The sequence below is a fragment of the Epinephelus moara genome, chromosome 10 (assembly GCF_006386435.1).
Source record: "Epinephelus moara isolate mb chromosome 10, YSFRI_EMoa_1.0, whole genome shotgun sequence".
Lineage (NCBI taxonomy): Eukaryota > Metazoa > Chordata > Actinopteri > Perciformes > Serranidae > Epinephelus > Epinephelus moara.
Window position 1 is genome coordinate 8,318,993 of NC_065515.1, and position 22,757 is coordinate 8,341,749.

The following is a 22,757-nucleotide window of genomic DNA, read 5'->3' on the forward strand; positions in this document are numbered from 1 at the left end:
CAAACTGCGAAGGGATTTCAAATAATTAGTTAAATCTACATAACCATCGATACACCCAAAAATAAAATAACATTATTACACACTTTACTCAACCGTTAATGCCGTCAATAAATTGTGTAGCGTCTGCCTCCAAGAACACGTGGCTCGTTGGTCTAGGGGTATGATTCTCGCTTCGGGTGCGAGAGGTCCCGGGTTCAAATCCCGGACGAGCCCATATTTTTGTATGCGTATGAACGGCTTTCGGAGCAGCTAGCATTAGCTATATGCTAACGCGATGCTGCAACCGGTTGACAGTTACCGTTAGTTGTAGTTTTAAACATCCACTTCGGCATAACTCGCTGTAATTGTAGTTTCCAAAAGCAGGTTACTGTGTTACACGTATAGAGACGTATTATTTTAGTTGTTTTGAGGGCATATAACGTTACCCTCTGGGCTTTGAATGTTACCTTACCTTAGCTAGCATGTTAGCCAGATAGAATGCTGTTTCTAGACTAGCTAATGTTAGCTTAGCTTAGCCGGTGTTATGGGTTATATAGCATGGAGTAGAGCTCGGGAATTATCCTGCATGGAGGTGTAGATAGTAAACACAAATAACAACAATATAAAACCAACAGCTAGCCTGGTAATGCTAGGAATAAATGCCTAGCATTATTAAAGCACATGTATGGCTCGTTGGTCTAGGGGTATGATTCTCGCTTTGGGTGCGAGAGGTCCCGGGTTCAAATCCCGGACGAGCCCATCCTTTTTGAGGACACTGTGCAACTTAATTTTAATACATCCAAATTTACAATGACGTGGTTTAGGTTTTGCACATACAAGCAGTTATCTGCATGCGTCTATTATTATCCACTATTTGCCTACACCCCCCTCCCAACCAAACTTCCCGGACCCGTTTCTCCACCTGCCCTCCCTCAAACACTGAACAAAGAGCATCTCCACTGCTCTGCTTCCCCAGCTGTTGTGTGTGTGTGTGTGTGTGTGTGTGTGTGTGTGTGTGTGTGTGTGTGTGTGTGTGTGTGTGTGTGTGAGGGGTTTGGGGCCCTGAGAAGACAGTTTGTGTTCCGCCCCCACAAACACAGCAGACACTCCTAACAGGCGGCAGACGAGCCCGGCTTTCCATTCACTGCAGTGTGGCTGAGCTGTTCACTCCAAAGGGACAATACAGGAGCTCTGAGTCTGCTCTGGGAATAACATTATTACATGGGCTTCATCTGACCTGTGAGTAGACTTTACAGACAAACATTTTCATTATTACCTTTATTAAACTTTTCCCCTTTTAGTAGAGGATGGTGTTTGTATCATTGTTATCATTTTCAGTGTCAGTTTCCTTTTATTGTCAGCGCTGTCTGGACTATACTCAAAATATACAGCTGACTTTTATTCAGGCCTAAAAAACAATATTATTTTAGTCTTAAAATAAATAAAGAGATAATGAAGTTAAAATAGGATGTATTTTTGATTCAATTTTGCTGAAAGTCTGACTATTCAAATATTACTGCTGTGAAAAGGTTTAATTTTATCAAGTTTCACGTCTAGTTATTCATCTTTTACAGTGTCTTTTTCCTATTTCATTATTTTATCTCCATATTTACCTACTCTGCAATCATTATTTTGATTGCGATGAGGATAATAAACTGCTCATTCATCTGATAACTAAACTTATTTTTATATAACAGAGAGAAGCAAGCTGAGAACCTGCAGCGACCGTCTACTCCAACAAGTCCTCATCATCAGTCGTTAGACAGTGGAGCAGTTTTCACTGGGACTTACAGATCATCCACTAACTCTGATCTCTGCAGTCACACTCAGCTCCGCCATGGTTCTATGTGAGGACGGCGAGTGCAGCGTCTGCCTCTTCCCCTACTCTCGGATGGACAGGATCCCCCGCGTGCTCCACTGCAGACACACCTTCTGCGAGCCTTGCCTGGAGACGATGTCGCAGGCCAGCGGCGGGCTGCTCACCGTGGGCTGCCCTCTGTGTCGCCGGGTGACCTGCATAGGACGCGGCCTCAGCCTGCAGGAAGCTCTGTGGGTCGACAGCAGGCTGTGGGAGCAGATACCGGAGGATGCGGACGCAGAGGCCGAGCAGGAGGAGGAGGAAGATGGACTGAAACAAGCAGCTGAGGAGGAGGGGACGGAGACCAAACAGCCGTCGGTGCAGGCAGAATGGTGGGTTAAACAGTGAAAACAGACACATACATGGACATTAACACAAGTACACACTCATAGTACTGTAATTGCAGGTTTTTGTTTATGGGAATTTTCCGGACTGTTTACAAGAAACTTTGTGACCTTTGACCTCTTGTTTCTCCTGATTTTCAATTTCTTTTAAGTAGCTTTGATATGAAGAGGTTTTTTTCTCCAAACACCGCTGAAACTGTTTAAAAAAGAACCAAAGTGAAGGAGAACAGTGTCTCCTTGAAACCAGCGTCAAATTTGAAGAATGGTAACCAAAACATTCCAGCCATACTTATCCATTCACACTCAGGTGATAATCAGTACGTTTGTCCACAAAGCTTCTCGTTAGCACCTCGGCTCTTAAGTGCCACGTTCAGTCGTGGGAGTAAAATCCTGCAGAGCTGTAAGAATTAATCAATTAATGGATTAGAATATGAATCTGTGACTACTCTGATAATCAATGTATTGTTTGAGTCATTTTTCAAGAAAAAATGCAAAACATTTTGGACAAAATGACACATTTACCCTTTGAAACATGGATCGACATCAGATTTCTTGTGCTGTGTTCAGACGGCCTTTACAAGAATTGGTTTCATTTTTGTTTTTAAAACAGTGGAAAAAAGGTGATTTGCAGTTTGGCAAGAAAGGCCCCGCAGATTTCAGGAAATCAGTAAAAACAACCTGAAAATTTGTTTAATAAAGAGAGAAACAGGCGAGTAAATCATTTTAATATTTTTAAAAAAATATAGGAAAAATACACAATTTAAGAGAAAAAAATAGCAGTTTTTTTTTTCAGGTAATTTTTCTTGTTAGTTTTTGTTTTTACTTTCTTTTTTTTATTGGACTGATTTTCTAGTAACTTCTTGCAGGTTTTCTTTTTTATTTTATATTTTCTCACATTTTTAGGTAATAGTTTGCTTTTGTTTTTCACTTTTTGTGCTAATTTTAAGGTAATTTCCCTTTTTAGTTTATTTTTTTATTTTTTAGATATATATACACTTTTTTAATTGTGCTAATTTTCAGGTAATTTACCGGTAACTTTTTTTCTTTTTTTTTTCTTTTTAAATATTTAGGTAATTTTCCTATTTGTTGTTGTTGTTGTTTGTTTTGTTGTTGTTGTTGTTGTTTTTTTACCTTTTTTTTGTGTGCTAATTTTAAGGTAATTTTCTAGTAACTTTTTACATTTTTTTTTATTTTTAGTTAATTTCCCTGTTTATTTCTCGGAGGGGTTATATACTTTTTTAATTGTGCAAATTTTCAGGTAATTTTCTTGTAACTGTTTACAGTTGTTTTTGCTAATTTTTTGGGTAATTTCTTGTTAAGCTGCTCTTTCCCTTCTTACCATTTGAAATATATCAAGCCACTTTGCTCAGGTTTCAAAGGGTTAATTGGTAATGAAAATAATCGTTAGTTGTAGCCCTTAAATCTTGTCTCGTTCATGTTTCAGTGCCTCCTCCAGCTCAGCGAGAACGAAGCTCAAACTGCCTGCGTTCTTCAGGAGGTTCAGTTTGACAAAGCAACACCAGGAGAGAATCGTGCCGGGCAGTAATGTGTAAGTTTTGACTTTGGTGACGATAATAACAGAGAAATAAAGTGAAACGGTGGCCTAATATTTTTGTCTTTTTTAATTTGAAGGGAAATGAAATCCTGGCGCAGGCTTTCAACTGAAGAGACTATTTGAAGATACGCGACAGCTCCTCTCAGGATGTAATTTACGGATGGTAGACGCCACTAGAAGACTCGACTCAGCCTTGTCAGCAGAAGGAAAGTTGAGGCCGTTAGGGCCGAGAATCCATTTGTGTTCCTGTCAAGACATTGTTTTGTCCTCAGCCAAAGGTGCCCTGTCTCCCCATTATTTATTCTGGGCTTAATTCTCCCAGCTGGTGCTGTGGGATTTGGTTCAGCTGTCCCAGTGGGACTCACACCCCGAGACCCCCTCGTAACAGATGGTCTCCTGAGGATTTTCCCTTTTCCATAGCCACTGCTGAACACTGAATATAACTTATTGTTTTTTTATTTATGATAGCTAGTTGACAAAGTATCTAATAAAACTATTTTTGAACAGATTTCTCTTTGTTTGTGTTTTTATTTACTAATTAAAGGGTAAGTTTGGTGTTTTTCAACCTGAACCAATGTTTTTGTGTCTAAGTCTCCCTAATGGGAACAACAGGTTTTGAAATTTGTCCAGTGGTGAAACAGGCTGCAGTGTAACCATTCAGGGAATGTTTGTTCATCAAGTTACGTCCACATAAAGTGTTTGTTTTTGCCACTGATGGGCTCAGATTGTTATTTTAAGTGTCAGAAAACCTATGGAAAGGATCCCCACAGAGACAGAGCTTGTTGTTAGAGAGTAAGATCATTTTTGTTTAACAAGAAACAGCCCAGAAGTGGCCATTGCCAAGTCCACCAGACTCCATTTAGAAAAACAGTAATTTAAGTACATGTATGCATAGAGTGAGCTTATCTTCCCAGCTTACAGGGTGAATTAAGGTTTGTTTCAACCAAACCAGAGTTGGTGATTGTTGGAACAGTAGAAAGATAAAACAAAACAGCTTTTGTGAGTTTTATTTTGTTTCTGTCGACGTTGAATGAGTGAGTTTTTCAGTGATTAAATTACTGTTTATTTAAATGGAGTCTGGTGGAAGTGGCGATGGCGATTTCGGTGCTGTTTCTGGTTAAACAAAAAGGATCTTACTTGATAACAAAAAGGTCTTCTCTGTAGGGATCCTTTCCACAATGATGTCAGACAATTACAATAATAACTTAAACCTGTCAGTGACAAAAACAAACACTTTAAGTGGACATATATTGACGGTGCGAGTGGTTACACTGCAGCCTGTTTCGGTCAATACTGGACGAAATTCAAAAATAGTTTTTATTTGTCACTTAGTCAGAAAAAACATGGAAAAATATTGTCCAGGTTGGAAAATACCAAACTTACCCTTTAATGCTGATTATACCATTTGGCTTTTGGACATAAAAGAATGACAGTTGTCTACCGTTGACATCATTCATGACACATTAAGTATTTGAGTGACTGAAAAAAAAGTGAAGCCAGTAGGAGATTTCTGAATCGCATAATGTGAATATTACTTCTGTGGGCTCGATGCACAACAAAGACGCATCACAAAAGACTCATTCAACCATGAAAGTGGATTAAAAACTCCATTCACTGAGCATCTGGCAAGTTTTCCATGTTCGAAGATATTAGAATCTGGATCATCACTATCATGGAAATGGCCTTTGTGTTACCTTATGTGCACATATCAGTAAAAAAAAAACACAGCACATGGCATTCTGAAATGAAAAGAGAATTAAATCTCAGTCCAAGGTCACTGCTAAGTATTGCAGTGTTTGGCATCTCCGTCATATTGAGGTCATTGTTGTTTGGAGACACGCTGGATGGAGAAAGAGCGCCGTTAGTTGTCACACCGGTTTTGTAGCCAACTAGTTTTAACAGGTCGTCTCAGCTGTACTCCTGTGAAACACACTTGGTCATATTTTGATTGATGGCGTGTTTTTTTCCCTCTCAATATCGTTTATGTGTTCCCACGGTTCAGTATTATCACAGTGACTGACATCATCTCCTCCATGATGCCAAACACGGAGCTGCATCCAAGTTGTAAATGAACTGGCATCAGCAGAGTTGGCCGTCACAGCTGCAGTCTGGCCTGCAGCAGGAAGGCAGCAGCCCTGCAGAGAGCCAGCAAACAACACAGGGTTGTGAAAGTGGCACAGCACCAGTTTCAGTTTCGCAACGTATTTACTGGCTCTGAGTGCGGTCATGGCAGTGATGATCACTGGGATTGAGGCTGCAACATAACAGGAAATAACTGCCAGTCAGGGATGGAAAGTAACTAAGTACATTTCCTGAAATACAACTTTAAGGTACTTGAGTCTTTCCATTTTATGTTACTTTATACCTTTTACTTGACTGCATTTTAGAAGGACATATTATACTTTTTAACTGACCACAGGATTTACTGTTTAGATGAATTTTTTCATAAAACACACATGTATTTATGAAATAAAACACATTAAAGATTAAACCAGTGTTTTCTCAGTATTGTTACCTCTGACATGTAGACCATGTAGTTGAGGTTCCTTGTCATGTTTAAGCAAAACTGTGTGTGTTTTTGTGAGTTATTGTCATGTTTCCAGCAGTTTTTTAGTCACCAAATGATGCTGTTTTTCCAGCTGGAATGGCGCCATGAAAAGCAGTTGTTTTCTATATACATTGTTTTGTTTCCTGCCAGGATAGTTCCACAAAAGCGGTTGCTTTTTACCAAGACATCACTGTGTTTCCAGCTGGGGTAGTGCCATGAAGAGAGGTTGTATTTTACCAAGACAGGAATGATAAATACAGAAATAAATTCAAGGTATTTATTTATATCAGTTTAATCATCAACTTTATGTTACTATGCAATTACCTGTTTATTTCCATATTAATTTCATTTTTTTGTATTCTTTTTTCCTATATCTGTTTACAATTTATTTCAGTACGTATTTATTTTATTCCTGTTTTTATACATTTATTTATTAATAACATACTGTAATAATACTTTTCTTTAACTAAGGAGAACTTTTAAGGGATTCTGTGCAACTGTGCAAGTCCCTTACCTGCGGAGACATTAACCCCTTAGGACCTTTACTTGTAAAGGAGTATTTTTGCATCATTGTACTGGTACTTTTACTTAAGTGAAGAATCTGAATCCTGCAGGTTGGCTGTGGTGGAAGTACTCAGATCATTTACTAAAATAAAAGCAACAATTACCTGAATTAAAGTACAAAATTATTATCACATAAAAAGTATTCATAGTAAAAATAATCTACTGTTATCTACTGTTATAAAGTAACTGCTGCAACTGAGTAAATGTACTTAGTAATGTACTTAGTTACATTCAACCACTGTTGTTTTGTTGGTCTGTTCAGACTGGCTAATGACACAGGTATTTGATCCAGTGACACAACAGGTAAACACATTTCATGGTCAGAATTCTTTGCAACAAACATGGTGCAAGACAGTTTCTAAACAGAGCTGCAATTACAGTACATTCCTTTGTTAATATGTGTTTTATGTGGAATAAACTTAAATACCTCCAGTGCTTATGTGTGCTTGCAGTACAGTAACTCTGGGACTAAACTAAGGATTCACTCCAGATGTGTTTCTGATAATATTCACCATTTAAGTACAATTTGTAATAAAGGCCTAGATGTACTCAAACTGGGTTAATCCAGCATTGATCAATAAAGCCAGTAGTCATCAGCAGAAACTGGAGTTGTTGTATCTGAGTAGAAACCGTGCACGCTCCAACATGTACAAATACTTGACACTGACACAATAATTGCTTCATTGCTGTAACTACACCTGTGGTTCCCAGCCTTTTTTTGCTTAATATACCACCACATTCCTTAAAGTGAACTCAGGAACCCCTGAATCAACACCACCCGTCATTTTCAGTGCACGGGTTCATTGTAAGTGATTTTAAAATAGATACTGTCATAATTGTTTTTTCACACAGTTGTATGGAGGACAAAAAATGACACAACTATCAGTAAATAAATAAATAAATAATGTGCAAATACCTACAGGAATGAATACATACATATGCTAATAAATAAATATAAAATCAAATAAAAGAATAAATAAATAAATAAATGGTGAAATAAGGTTAGGACCTCCGACCTCATCAACACACAGACAGGAATACAGAAATAACACAAAATATGTAGAAATAAATTTAAGATATTTATGTTAGTTTAATTATCAACTTTATTTATCTATACATTTATCTATTTATTTCCATATTAATTTCAACATTTATTTCATTTATTTATGCATTTATTTCTATGTTTATTTATAAATGTATTTTTTACCTATTTATTTATTTTATCCCTGTTTTTAATTTATACATGTTTATTTATTCCTCTATTGGATAGAGCAATAAATAAATATGTAAACAAATAGAATAAACAAATAGAGGAATACATAAATATGTAAATAATAAATGTATAAATAGATAAATGTATAAATAAATAAAAAGTCTACTTATTTAAACATTTATTTATTTACTTTGTTTTACTACATTTTGTATATTTATTTAATTTTATATACTTTATTTTTAGATTTATTTATGTATTTAATTATATTAATTTATTCTTCTATTTATTTATACATTTATTTATACAATATTATTTTGGTTAGTAGTATATTTTTTTTTTTACTCCGGTTTTTATTATACATTTATTTCTTTTTTATGTATTAATGTATTTATTCCTCTATTTATTTATCTACAAATGTATTTATTCATTCCTTTTTTATTATACATTTAACTCTTTTATGTATTAATTTATTTATTCCTCTATTTGTGTATTCATTCCTCTTTTATTTAGACAGTCTTTTAAGTATTTATTTAAGTATTCCTCTATTTATTTTACTTGATTGTTCAAGTGTCGTTCCCAGGTCGTCAGGTCAGTCCGACTGAGCAACATTGCAGTTTAAAGTCCTTTTTTGTCCTCCATACTTTTTGAAACAAGTCCATCAAAAGGACAGTGACAAAAAGACACGATCGCTGCACAGCTACTGGATCACAATAAGGTGGACAGGTAGAAGTCTGAAAGACAGGTACCTCAGAGGTGTACAGTGTTAGAAGAAAAGTTCAGGGGAAAAAAGAAGAGTGCACGACTTTGGTAATAAGACATCTTTATTAATCATTTGGAGAGACATGCTAGATCTCTGTACAGTGTGAATGGAGAGTCAGCTCTGGACTGATCAGGTCTGCTGTACAGAGCTGTGACAGAACATACACACCCCCAGGGAATGGCCACGGCCTCCATCCTCAAACGCAGACCCCCAACACGCAAAGACATTTGTTGCACTACTTGGTCCATTTCCAGGGAATGCTCAAACGGGCCTCTAAGTGGGACTTCAATATGCAAGGGGAATAAATACAAAGGAACGTCTACTGAATAATCATTTGTCCTCATTTAAAAATAAAAACCCAACGAGTCATTTCTCAAAAAGTGCTCTCTTTACAAGGCTGTGTGGTCAGTAATAAGAGCAGTACATTCCTGTTTGGAGATAATAAATAGGCAGCAACGCAGAGGGTTGATACATTATCACTTTGTCTTTCATTTCCAGGGATTTTAACTTTAAAAGCAACCTGTCTTTGTCTTTCCCAAACCCACAAGAGAGTGTGTTCCAATCTGTGTCTCCTGTGATATTTGATCCAACTCTGTCTCTTAGTATTATTATTATTATTTGGCTCATTATGTGGGTTAGAAAGGTTCACTAGTTCTCACAAGAGTGCTCCCCTTTTTTGGACATGTGTGAACAATTCATAAAGTCTACTCTAAGACACAGTACTCCAAATGTTCTGGAGATAAAGATTCTTTTTTTAAACCATGTTTCTAAGACTTACATTGTCACTCTAATTCTAAAACATGTTCTTCAAAAGTGCAGTAAGATTTCACTTCAAAGACGAGTCAAATCAAAGTAGTGTTCTCGTCACTGGCCGACTTCACCGCCAGTGTGTTAAGACCAAATTTAAACAACATTGCAACATTGCATAATGCCAGCGTCAGTAGTCAGTTTAAACACAAGCAGCAAAGAAAGACCTCATCTCAGTGGGGACACGTCACGTGACAATCAGACAAGTCTTCAGTGACTGTACATTTACAATGAAGCTTTTCAGAACTTCATATTAACCTGAAAGGTCTACATGTGCAAATTAGTCTTCTGTCAGGAATAGAACTGGTTTACAATGCACTGGTTTAAGTTGTTAGCGGTCTGTTTGGATCACAGAACCTGCATTAAAGTCAACAAGTCCTCCAACCGGTACAACCACACAGGTCGTTTGTTCAAGTCTAGTCAATTGCATTCATAAAGTGTTGCTCCCAGCCCCCCAGGAAGTGCGCCAGGCTTTGAAGCCAACTTTCACAGTGGCCAAACAGCGTTACTGCTGTTACTGCTGCTAACATTTTGGAGTCTTGAAGAGTCGTTCAAGTTGGCAAAGCACGAAACAGAAAATCTGCCATTCAGCCAATGGAAATAAGACACTCGGCCACCGTCAGTCTCTAGTTTGCCTGCTCTATGGGCTGCACAGTGCGAAGGTAGTGCCGATCACTCCCATATCATCCATGTGGTCCGAAAACACAGTCTAGAAGAGCCGAATGATTATATCATGTTATCCCCATTCAAAAATACCAAAGGGCTAAACCTGACCTTTGCCACTCGCTTGTTGAAGTGTCTTCTGCGCTCGCTCTATGGGCCAACTGATGGAGAAGATCCAGGTAATTTTATACCCAGATCTTTTCTGCCATCATGCGCCACTGAGCAACTTTCAAAGGAATTAACAGGGCCCTGCTTCCAATGCTATATCCAGATCTCTATGTATACCTATGAGATCAACACGTCCTCATGCCTCAACGACAGCTCATTTGCCAATGACTCGCAAAACGACATGTGACCATTAACGGTCACTGTTTTTTAACATGTGGATGACGTAGTTATATTTAGGCAACAAAAATACTTGGTTAGGAGTAGGAAAAGATCGAGGTTCAGGTCCAAATAAGTAGGTTTGTTATGTAGTTTCAGTTACTCATGCAAGTTGGTGTGAGTACATTACTTTAACGTCAGGACATTATGTCACGTATGTTACATACATAGGCCTAACTTGACTTTTGGTTACATCTCAAACTGCAAGCAAGGTCAATCATGACTCTTTCTACTATTTTTGATCAATGGAGTTCTCTTATATTTGTAAAACTTTCCTCAAGCCAAGAAAAGCGATTCAAAAATCAGTCATGTCATCATAATGTAAAGTCTGTGAGCTGAGCGGGAACTCTTGAGTGGGACCAGCAGGAGAAACACTACTGTGCATATTCAGCAGGCTGCATATTGCTGAAGTACAACTAGAAGCTAGTAATGTTTCTTGGCATATGTGCTAGGCGAGCAAGTCTCACAGGACTAAATAGGCATCAGATCTAATACTACATCAACACGAACAGTGGTCTTCTGGGTCATAGTCCTGTGTCCTGGACCCATCCGTCCGCCCACCCGACCTCCTCACTATGCAGACTTTGTTGCTCTTTATACTACGACACCTGACTTCCTCCTTTGCTCCTGTCACTACAGCCACTAGAGGTTGCCACCTGAAAATAAACGTGACTTTGGGCCGTAATAACCTGCTTGTACAAACGACCTATGTTGTTGTTTTTTGGGGGAGGACTATCATTAAAGTCTACAGATCACCACACGGGGAACTTTGTTCCTCTGTGACACAAGGCAAGGGCTTTGATTCTCCACTGCTCACTTACAGCATAATGTGCAGACTACCATAATCACAACTACCAAGATATCACACGATGCAACAGCAGATGTCATTTTGTTGTGAGTGGGGAGGGGAAATCTATGACATACTGCAAACAAATGGTGATCTTAATGGTGCCGTTAATGTGGCAAGAATGACACGACTTGGCAGTGGCCCTCTATATATCTGCATTCTAACGTTGCCTATACAGAAAGCACACATTTATACACACACGCACGACAAAGAGATATTCTGAAGTCAAGTATACAAATCCAGTTCAACAGTTTTCATAAACAAAAAGACTTGGACTAGTCATTATCAGAGTGCATTAAGTCACTGGTGTAATGTTACCATTTACATATTGTGTACACTGGTAGACAGTACCTATGCTCAAAAACTAGGCATGCATTAGATACTCAAGATGTTACTGTTCAGTTCCTGCAACGCAAAATTATGGATCCCACAGGAATTATGGGCAGGAGCGCTGTGATTGGCCTGCCAAACTGGACGGCAGGGTTTAGGCTTCAGATTAAAATCAGTTATGTTTAGGTAATAAGCCTTGAAATGGTTAAGTGCAGGTAGAAAGTCAAAATGGCTGTGTAAGGGGTTAGGGTTAGGTTTTCACGGGATTAGCATCTAGGTAATAATGTGGGAACGACCTCCGTTTTTGCCTATAACAAGAGTGGGATCCGTAAAAATACGTCTAAAACCATCTGTTCCTATCGAGCTCTCAAACACAGAGCTGAGTTGTTTGCATCTTTTAAAAAAACAACCTTTCCAGAGAGATTTCCCTGAATATACAAAAATACAAAAAAGAAACTGGGGAAACTTCCTTTTCTACTTAAAAAAATCGTATCCACAGATGTAACTTGGGGATCTTTTTTCACATCTTTTCTTTCTTTTTTTGCAAGTTGTAAGACTTTTTTTGGCAGTTTCATTAACAAAGTAGGCTACACTACTTTAGAACCAAATTCACATATTGCTAGTTCCAACCAATGACCAATAGTCAGGTGAAGGAGGCCAGATTCTCAACGTGCAAAGTCAACTGCAGGTTAACCAATAGGAAGCGACATAACAAGCATGTGGTGTAAATGATGTTTTTTGTTCCAGGATGGTGCTGAGTATTAACAGGAACAACCGCCCTCAGTAGTCTGGGGCTCCTGCGGTTTGTCCAACTTGATGTCGATCACTGGAGAAGGACGTTAAGGAAACATTTGATCTTGATCTCATTCAGCTGCATGCACTTTAAAGGTAACTTTGGTATTTTCAAACCTGGATCCCATTTTCCAATGTTTTTCTGTCTAAGTGACGAATGGGAACAACAATTTTTGGAATTGATCCAGTACTGAGCGAGACTTCTTCAGCCAGCAGCGACAAAACAGGCTGCAATGTGAACATTTGGGGGGACCGTTTGCATCGTCAACTGATGTCCACTAAAAGTGTTTGTTTTTGCCACTGACAGGCTCGAGTGTCTGACAGCATTATGAAAGGATCCCTACAGAGATAGACCTTTTTGTTAAAGAGTAAGATGCTTTTTGTTTAACCAGAAACAGCCCTGAAATCACTATCACCAAACCCACCAGACTTCACTTAAACAAACAATGACTTTATCTTCGTAAAACACACTTCATTCAAGTCGACAGAAGCAAAATAAAACAAAAGCCGTCTTGGTTTGTCTTTTTACTGTTCCAACAATCACCAACTCTACTTTGGTTGAAACGAACCCTTAAAGGACAACTTCGGTATTTTTCAATCTGGGCCCTATTTCCCCATGTGTATGTGTGCGTATGATTCATGGGTACAACTCGTTCTAAAATTGGTTCAGTATTGAGGGAGGCGGATGCAACCGGGAGCCGCGAAACGAGCTAAAACGGTAACGGGGTCAAATGCGTCCCGTATAAGTTTGTGCATTAAAAGTGCTTTTTTTTCACCACTGACCAGTTCAGATCGCCAGTGCTATGAGTGCTACGAGTGGAGTCAGCTGTCAGTCAGTGTTGGAGCAGAGAGGGGGAGGCCTGCCCCACTGGGTACTGTAAGTAAGTATGTGTGTGTGAAGTGTGTGTGTTACGCCAGAAGAGTCAGAGTTTGGGACGGAGTCTTTTACGTGCTACTCCCTGGAGTGTTACCAGAGTTTTTGGAGTGCTCAAATAAACGGGCCTTTTTCCCGAACGCAAGAACAGCTTTCATAGGCTGCCTTTGTCGGACGGCAAGATGCTGAAGTTGTGGCTAGTTGTGCTACAAATGGATGCTAACACTCCTGTCCAGACACTGCGCCTTGCAGACCATCGGGTCTGCAGTGCTCACTTCTCCCAAGATGACTACTGCCAGCCGAAGAAGAGAAGACATCCAATCCCGAAACACCTCTTCCTCAAGAAAACGGCTGTCCCACGAGTAGAGAGAGCTACAGACACAGTGGAGCAAAGCTCGTGACATCACACAGCCCAGAGGTAAGGGAAAGGCTAGTATGCTATTTACAGAGATAGCACTGGCGATCTGAACCGGTCAGTGGCGAAAAAACACACACTTCATACACACATACTCACTTACAGTACTCAGCGGGGCAGCCCTCCCCCTCTCTGCTCCAACACTGACTGACAGCTGACTCCACTCATAGCACTGGCGATCTGAACCGGTCAGTGGCGGAAAAAAGCACTTTTAATGCGCAAACTTATACGGGACGCATTTGCCCCCATATCTACCGTTTTAGCTCGTTTCGCGGCTCCGGCTGCATCCGCCTCCCTCCAGTTGTCCTTTAATTCACCCATTTGATTATGAAAATATGCTGCCTCTATACATGCTAAAATTACTGTTACTGTAAATGGAGTCTGGTGGGATTGGCAATGGTGAAACATAAAGTATTTTACTCTAACAAAAAGGTCAATCTCTGGAGGGATCTTTTCTTTTATGTTGTCAGACACTTAGAACATTGACAGTGTTCAGCTGCCCGCAAGGATTACACTGCAGCCTGGTTCACACCTTCTGGCTGCAGCCCTGTCGCTCAATACTGGACCTATTCCAGAAACAGTTTCTCCTGTTAGTCACTTACACACAATGACATATGAAAATAAGGTCGAGGTTGGAAAATAATGAAGATAGTGTTAACATGGATACATTAGTTGATATGAATATTTTCAAAGAGGACATCCAGATGAAAGTGTTGGGCTCCGTAAAAATATACATTCATGTTGTGGTTCAGAGAGGCAAACCTCAGTACATGCATGGATGACTGCAGTACCACTTAACTACCACTAGATGGTGCCATTTCCCATTAATTGATTTAAGATGACATCAAAGGTTTTATCAGTCAAAAGACCTATATGAGACAATAAAATAATAATAACGATAATAATGATAAATAACATCTGAAATATATTGATAAACAAATAAATAAAAAATTGATAAAGAAGACATGAATAAATAAATATCCTGAATTTATTTCTACATATTTGTAAAACTACAAAAATTTATTCGGAAAAATATTTATGTTATTCTGTTCCCTAACCTTGGCATTTATTTCTTTATTTATGCATCAAATTATTTTTTATTTCATTTATTTATATTTATGTATATATATATATTTCACATTTATTTACTTATTTCCATGTTTATTTATTTAGCTATTAATACTTCTGTCATTATTTTGTCCCCCTCTGACAACATGTACAAAAACCTCTCCTCTATTGTTAGTTAGTAATGAACTGAGATTAGATTCTGGCTGAAGTCACTGGCACTGCTGTGCGTCAATTAACACTGACGCACAATAGTGTGTTAATGAGCTGTTGCTATAAGTCAGAATGATTCTGCAGTTTGTTATTCACATGTCAGACGAGGTGTTATTCCCAGTGAATCCTCCAGAGCAGAGGAGTGTATCATGACTGAGTACTTGCGAATGCGTCTATACACTGCTGCTGGAGAGTGTGGCAGCATGGCAGCAGTGGCACACTCCTACTTATTATTCATTTTTCCAGTGAGCATTATGCATGTATAAGACACAAACTGTGGCCTACATATTGTATGCAAGTGAGTCTGGAAACAGTCCCAGGATGGCTTTGTAAATGTCTACAGTGGCTGGTGCTGTTAACCGCAGCAGCTGATGTGTGTTTTCATATTTTATGGAAGCGTGTCATCACGGTGTGGTAACATTTGATGGACAGTCTTTAAATGAGAACATATACTTGAGCATCTGGAATCTTAAGGCCTTATCTCAGCTGTCAACATCACCAAACCAAGTGAGCAACTCAGTCCTGAACACTTCTGTCTTCTGATACCTGTGTGTGTGTGTGTGTATGTGTAGGTACGGTCTGCAGTACGTGCTATACAATAAGCAATGAGTTCTACTGCTCCACTAGTAGATGTTTCATATTGTCAGGGTACACTAAGGTTGTTCAAATGACATCCAGAGGAAACTTCAATAACCAGAAATCACAGCTTTATTTAAACGATCTATAGCAAATGGTCTCAAGTGCATGCACAGTGTCCTTTTGCAAGTTAAATGGTGCATAATCTGGACACAAATCAAAGTAGAAGAGGCAAGGGGGTGCCTTAATAATCATAGGTGTGTTTTGGCGTAACAGGAATCCAACCAAATTAAGTGTCATTTATAATTACATGGCGGATTCGGTAAATTGGAGAAGTGAGCAGTTTTTTGATGAGAGTAATGCAGTAAAAGCTATAATGTCACTGCAGCTAATATGTAGTTATAAAGAGGGAACAGAACTAAACTTTTCTGAAATAATGAATGAAGTTACGCTGCTCCTCGTGTATAAATGTAAACAGTGTCTCCTTTAATGTGGAGTCTGACAGCGGCTCTGCTCTGCTCTCTGCTACGTTCACATTTTACAGAATCTAATTAATATTTTCCTCATTAATGATGTGTTATTTCACCCTCCTGCAACCATTCCACACGTCCCTGTGTGTGTATCAAGAAGAGTGTACGGCCATATGTAGGCTCCATTCTGACTCTAGACCAGGTTTTTGTTGGTCAATGGCCAAATCGCTTTCAGCTGCCTCAAAATACAATAGCAATACACCAACAATACATCTGACCACACCTTAATTTAAAACCTACATGCCCATGAGCGCACAGATGGGTGCAAGTACATTGGCTGCACCAATTGCGCTGCACCATGCGCCACTTCGCCAGCTTTAAGACAGGAACCCTCAAGTTAAAACTACATTAATTTACTTTTTTGGCCACGTGGGGGCAGTGACACAAGCTGTAAACACAACAGTGACATATTATCATCTTATAAGTTGATATGGTGAACATGTTAGCAAAGAGTTTCCTTTCTACACATCCAGCAGATACAGAAACTTATTCTATCACAAATTCACTCTCTTGTTCACCAGCCTGTTGCTAATTCATGTGTCTGCTTTTTAGTGCTGGGCAGGTAGTGTACAGTCAGTTTATTAGAGCTTCTTCTTTGAAAACAGCTGCCTGCTACAGCTGGAAACGATGATGATGAAAGGGGTGAGACTGAACCAAAACAGTAAAGTCGCAGGCCGTAAAATCAAAATAATGAGCTGCAAGATGCTAAAATGGGAAACTATAGAGTTTGGTGTTAACTCTCTGTGGGTTCTTAACTACGAGCAAACCCTATCACATTAAGCTTGGTCGTTTGGTCCACAGCTTTAAAATCTTAAAAAATACCAACTGGATGAGAAAGCCAAATATGTAACACTGGTGAATCAAACTTGCTGTAGGAAGAGCACGTCATTGTTATTTTCCAGGGACAGCACAGGAACTGGTGTATTTACCCGACAATACATTTCTCTTGGCCATATTCTCTGTGGTCTTAATTAGGTGCAGAAGCAACACTGTCCTCTGTTGTGGCTGCATTTTATGATTTATACTGAAAACAGATGTAACGTTCACTTGTCAAGTTTTACTGCTTCACCAGGAGACAACACAGTGACAATCATGGCGTCACTTAAGAGGCATCTTCACCTAAACCACTTCACCTTGAAAATGCTGTGAATGGAAGCGGCATGATGTGACGTTAGTACTTTATAAAACAGCCCTAAATGTTAACTTGAATCACACATTTAACAACTATACGTTTCCTCTTAGAAAAAGTATGGTGTTGTTTATTTTCTCTCTTATCATGTATTACTTTTTTCTGTGGATTGTATTTATATAAAAAAATTGAATTTAATAGTTTAGATTTTTTTTGCTATTACCATATCTCTTTTTTATTTCATTTTTATTTATTTCTATTTTTTTCTATTTATTTTTATTATTATTATATTTATTATTATGCTGATACATTTCCTAAAATTGAGTCTTACTTAATTTTTTATTATTAATTTACTATCTGTGACTCTTTTTATGAAGGTCATGTAAATAATGCATGACAAGCACATTTATGAAAAAGAAAATTAAAATGCAAATTATACAAATGTTTCTGTGTAGGACTGATAACACGGTAAATAAGGCCAGACTCTAACCCACGATCGCTGCAGCGAGGCAATGTCTCTGTACATGGGGCGCCGGCACTATCCACTACGCTACTGGCGCCCCAGTGTTTGAAGTTTAAGCTTTGCGCTCACAAAATCATGCTATTATTATTGATATAAAACATCAAACTTATAATTTTTAATCTGAGGCTATGGTTCTCTGCTGAGAAAACAATGGATTGCCCTCTCCCCATCAACACTTTCCAGCTCCTCCTGGGGGACCCCAAGGTGTTCCCAGGCCAGATGAGATATGTAATCCCTCCAGCGTGTTCTGGGTCTGCCTTGGGGCCTCCTACCAGTGGGACGGATCCTGATCAGATGCCTGAACCACCTCAAATGGCCGCTTTCGACGCAAAGGAGCAGCGGCTCTACTCCGAGCTCCCTCTGGATGTCCCAACTCTTTACCCTATCTCTAAGGCTGAGCCCAGCCACCCTTCAGAGGAAACTCATTTCGGCCGCTTGTATCCAAGACCTTATTCTTTTGGTCACTACCCAGAGCTCATGACCACAGGTGAGGGTTGGGATGTAGATGGACCAGTAAATCAAAAGCTTTGCCTTCCGTTTCAGCTCTGTGTGTTGGACCACAATGGTCCGACACAGCGCCGGAATCACTGCACCAGATTGCGATCCATCTCACGCTCCATTCTACCCTCACTCGAGTACAAGACCTCGAGATATTTGAACTCCCTCGCTCAGGGCAGTAACCCATTACTAGCCTAGGAATACTTTGCTCAGCCTGCTGCCCCCGCAACCGGGCTTCAGATAAGCGGTTGAAAATAGATGGAGGGAATTTATAATCTGTTATGATACATTGGATCATTTTTCTGTGTCTTTATAACTTATTAAAACTATGGTAGTTATAATGGGCTGTAACCCAGGACACTGTTGTCAATTTGGTTTGGAGGTATAAAGCATTATGAATGATAAACTTAAAGCCTACATGTCAACCACATGTAACACTTGATAAAGTTTTATAAAGCCTCATAAATGCTTTACAATGTCTATAAACATAACTTGCATAGAGAGTGTTACACAATGTCTTCTTAAACACAATCATGAAATGGCACTTTCCTTTGACTGCATTTTCCGATCATCATGAGTCTGGTGTGATAAAGTTTGCTTTCTGGCTCTGTCTCATTAACGTGGACGACCCCAGCACTTGATCTGGGTCAAGTACCCTCTTCACTGTCTCTCTGTCTGGGGTCTCGCGGCGGTGATAATACCCAGTGACCCTGCAGGAAATTGTTCTCAGACAGAGAGCAGAAGACTGTGCCCCATAGGCCCTGACATCCTCCATAAATCAGCGTGACCCACCCGTCCCCAATTTAAAACCGGCAATTAAAGGGAACAGAGAGTACACTGTGAATACTGTTTGAAAAACCAACCCAAAGAGTTTCAAAATTTCTGTCTACAAATGCTTCTACATTACAGTCCATGAATGGTTCATTCACTAGACGTTGAATCTCCCCTTTATTTTAGTTATTTTCAAAGAGGAGACTTTTTACACAAACATCCGTTAAACAAAATGGTGTCAAATTTCATTTATCGTGATAAAATGTTTGTTCATCCAAAAATAACCCTTCTGTTTTCATTCCTTTAAGGGTCATTCTGACTGATAATAATATAAATTCTGTAATACCATGATACCGTGACACCACGATATTTTCTGAAACAGTTATCGTACTGTGAAAATCTCACACCGTTGCAACCCTATAAAGCAGGCACTTGCCATATGGAGGATGAAAAGTGCAATAAGAATTTCCTTTCTAATTATCAACTCGTTTTTTCTGTGACCAATATATATATATCATTTTTAATTTTTTCTCTTTTAAGACCTCCTACCTAATTAAAATAAATGTGGTTGTGCAAAAATAGATAGAAATTTAAGATATTTATTTATTTCCTGCTTAAAAAATAATCTGTGACCAATGTATACATTTGTTACAGTTTTTAATTATTTATTCTTTCATTTTTTGTCTTGTTTCACTGCATTAAGTATTTTCTCGATGTACCTTACACTTGAATCGATATTGAAATTTGAAAAGTAACAGTTTTGACATTTGTGTGATGTTGAAAATCCAATAAAAAATCTGAGCATTTATTATTTATTTAGATTTTTCTATATTCATTTATTTATTGATACCTCAAACATTTTTCATACTCCATCCATCCATCCATCCATCCATCCATCCTTATTTTTAAACTCAAATTGAAATCATTTAAAATATTCTTTTTTACCTTTGCACATCTTGTCTGCACTTTTGCTATTTTCAATGGTGATTTATTTCTTAAATTGTAAATCATTTAGTAATTAATTTTACCTTTTACAGTACTGTGCAAAAGTCTTAGGCCACCATTAGATTTGTCGTTTTAGCAATGCTATAATGACTATATATAATTATTTCTCGATCTCTTCATTAGAATACAACCAGAAAATACAGATAATGTCTATGCAGTATTAAAATAACAGGAAAAAAATCAGAAAGAGCAGCTTCTATAGGCTAAAGTGGCAAGTATTAAATGACCTCCCTTTACATTTGAACAATTGCAGGAACCTGGTTCTCTTATGGGGTGACAAATCAAAGTTTGAAATTCTTGGGTCTAATTGCAGACTATATGTGAGAAGAAGAGTTGGAGAGAGATGGAGGAATGAATGCTTGCGGCCTTCAGTGAAACACGGTGGAGAGTCTGTCCTGGTTTGGGGCTGCATGTCTGCCAGTGGTGTCAGCGAATTGAATTGATGGGATCATGAATGCTGAAAAGTACAGGTTTTAATTCATCATGTCATTCCTTCTGGAAAGTGTCTGATAAGGAATGGCTTCATTTTTCAGCATGATAACAATCCCAAGCACACTGCTAATGCAGTAAAATCATATTTAGAGAGAAAAACTGCTGATAAAACACTGACAGTCATGGACAGGCCTCCCCAGAGTCCAGACCTGAATATAGCAGAAGCAGTATGGGATCACCTGGACAGAGAAATAAATAAAAGACGGCCTAAATCTAAAGAACTCTGGGAAGTGCTGAAAGAAGCGTGGTGTAATATACCAGAGGATTACTTCAGAAAACTTCAGGACAGTCTCCCCAAAAGAATTCAAGATGTGCTTAGTGTCATGGGGGGGTCACACTAAATACTGTCATTTACCTGTAGAGGCCATTTTGTTTTTATTTTGTGTACATATTTCCGATACGTTCTGTTCCTATCTTAATTAAGAGGCTGAAAAAAATATGGATGGTCATTAAAACTTTGCGAAAACAACAAAGCTAGTCGTGGCCTAAGACTTTTGCACAGTACTGTATATCTTTTTTTTCTCTTCACTCTTTTCTGTATCCTTTATCGTGTTTCATATTTCATTGCTCTGTAAAGCACTGGCTTGCTAGCACTGCCCTTGTATGAAATGTGCTATACAAATAAAGCTGCCGTGCCTCCATAATTTCAGACTATATAACATGCATGTATGAATCCTGTACTGAGCCTATTTCTGTCCATCTCCCAGTTAAATCAATACTATTCACAGTGCAGTAACAACAGAGGAGCTGCTCCATTAACTGACAGTGACAGCAGAGGCACAGAGCTGCTGAGGAACTGTCACCACCTGACATCCATCACCACACCTCCACCTCACACAGCTCACCCCCACATCCATTATGCCTCATTAAAGATAGAGATTAAAAAAACAGGAAGAGATATAAAAGGTAATTGGCTGAATGAGAGTGATGCATTATACCCAGGAAATATGCCTGACTGCAATAAAAGCTGAGAGGTGATCTCAACAGTTCAGAGGGCTGATAGGTTACTGAGTTTATTACAGAGGCTGTGCAGTTTGCAAAGGCCGGACGACTCGCCGTAACCGATGGGCTATAATCAAAGATGAAGGCATTCCTTCACTACACCAAGGTCTGCATCTGATTTATGTTCATGTTAGAGCAGACAAATGCTGCAGTGCCAGCGAGATGGCTTCACACCGAACCAGTAATGACAGTGCTGTATGCACATGGTTAAATCAAAGGCAATTTCATAATTCACCCACAGTTACCATAGAGATGGCAGCCTACTTTGTGTGTTGACGAGGATGTGAAGGACTAATGCTGTCAGAGGAGAAACAGCGACATTACATGCTGCTGATTTACTGTACGTACAAGAGAAATGTCGAGAGGTGCAAGCAGCAACTTTCAGGGACAGCATTAGGGAATAACAAATACTGGATACGGCTCAGAGTAATGTGGAGAAGAGACGATGATATGAAAGGTTGTTAAACGAATATAAGGGTGACATGTATACCCACTGTACACTAAAGTCTCCATGACTACATAATGGGTTTTATTAATGCTAAAGCTAGTTAGACCTGAAAATACAGTATGGGTTACGTCAAAGTATAGGTTCATGTTGCCTTAAAACAATCGTCAGCTGCCTACATGTACATTCAAACAGGTTTTAGCTTGCTTTATTCATTCCTCCTGCTTACACTACATTTAGAGATCCATTCCTGATGTCATTTTAATGTACCAAAATCTAGGTGTTCAAAAATACAACAAACCCTGATGCTTCAACCGTGTGAGTTCGTCAAATCAAGTGGTTGTCTTCCAAAAGATGTTGTTTTAAGTACAAAATGCTTCCTTTGTATCTCCTGAGCCTGCCTGAGAATCATCGGGTTTTTATTTTTTCTTCAGTGTCACAGTAATCCAGTTACAGTTTTAAATTTAGTGGTGCCAATTTTCCAAAATATAGGGTGAAAAAACACAGCTCAATTTGTATCCCTGCTACAAGCTAACTCACTGACTGCATGGCAACATTATACTTCTTGTTTACGG

At 38.8% G+C, this 22,757-nt stretch overlaps 2 protein-coding genes and 2 non-coding genes across 5 annotated transcripts in view; 3 read left to right on the plus strand and 1 right to left on the minus strand.

Annotated features, from left to right (window-relative positions):
* Positions 1-141: 141 nt before the first annotated feature.
* On the plus strand, positions 142-213 carry trnap-cgg (transfer RNA proline (anticodon CGG)). Its single transcript has one exon. It is a non-coding gene; the product is annotated as a tRNA-Pro (tRNA).
* A 453-nt stretch (positions 214-666) lies between these two features.
* trnap-ugg (transfer RNA proline (anticodon UGG)) lies at positions 667-738 on the plus strand. Its single transcript has one exon. It is a non-coding gene; the product is annotated as a tRNA-Pro (tRNA).
* Positions 739-1,063: 325 nt separating this feature from the next.
* On the plus strand, positions 1,064-4,244 carry im:7152348 (uncharacterized protein LOC559250 homolog). The gene is made up of 4 exons (XM_050054778.1): positions 1,064-1,218; positions 1,677-2,169; positions 3,626-3,730; positions 3,814-4,244. Exons 2-4 carry the CDS (start codon positions 1,817-1,819, stop codon positions 3,857-3,859), a joined length of 504 nt encoding a protein of 167 aa, XP_049910735.1. The 5' UTR covers positions 1,064-1,218; positions 1,677-1,816; the 3' UTR covers positions 3,860-4,244.
* A 4,634-nt stretch (positions 4,245-8,878) lies between these two features.
* Positions 8,879-22,757, minus strand: part of rab6ba (RAB6B, member RAS oncogene family a) — a 91,228-nt gene continuing 77,349 nt past the window's right edge. For both annotated transcript variants that reach the window (XM_050054777.1, XM_050054776.1), the window contains exon 8: positions 8,879-12,678. In XM_050054777.1, the coding sequence (XP_049910734.1) occupies positions 12,614-12,678 (65 nt within the window). In that variant the 3' untranslated portion in view covers positions 8,879-12,613. The remainder of the gene's footprint in view (positions 12,679-22,757) is intronic.

Bases quoted from the DNA above. Each gene is read 5' to 3' on its own strand.
- im:7152348 (XM_050054778.1), top strand. From the start codon at position 1,817: ATGGTTCTATGTGAGGACGGCGAGTGCAGCGTCTGCCTCTTCCCCTAC. The intron at 2,170-3,625 runs GTGGGTTAAACA...TTCATGTTTCAG, and splicing joins CCGTCGGTGCAGGCAGAATG to TGCCTCCTCCAGCTCAGCGA. The intron at 3,731-3,813 runs GTAAGTTTTGAC...TTTAATTTGAAG, and splicing joins ATCGTGCCGGGCAGTAATGT to GGAAATGAAATCCTGGCGCA.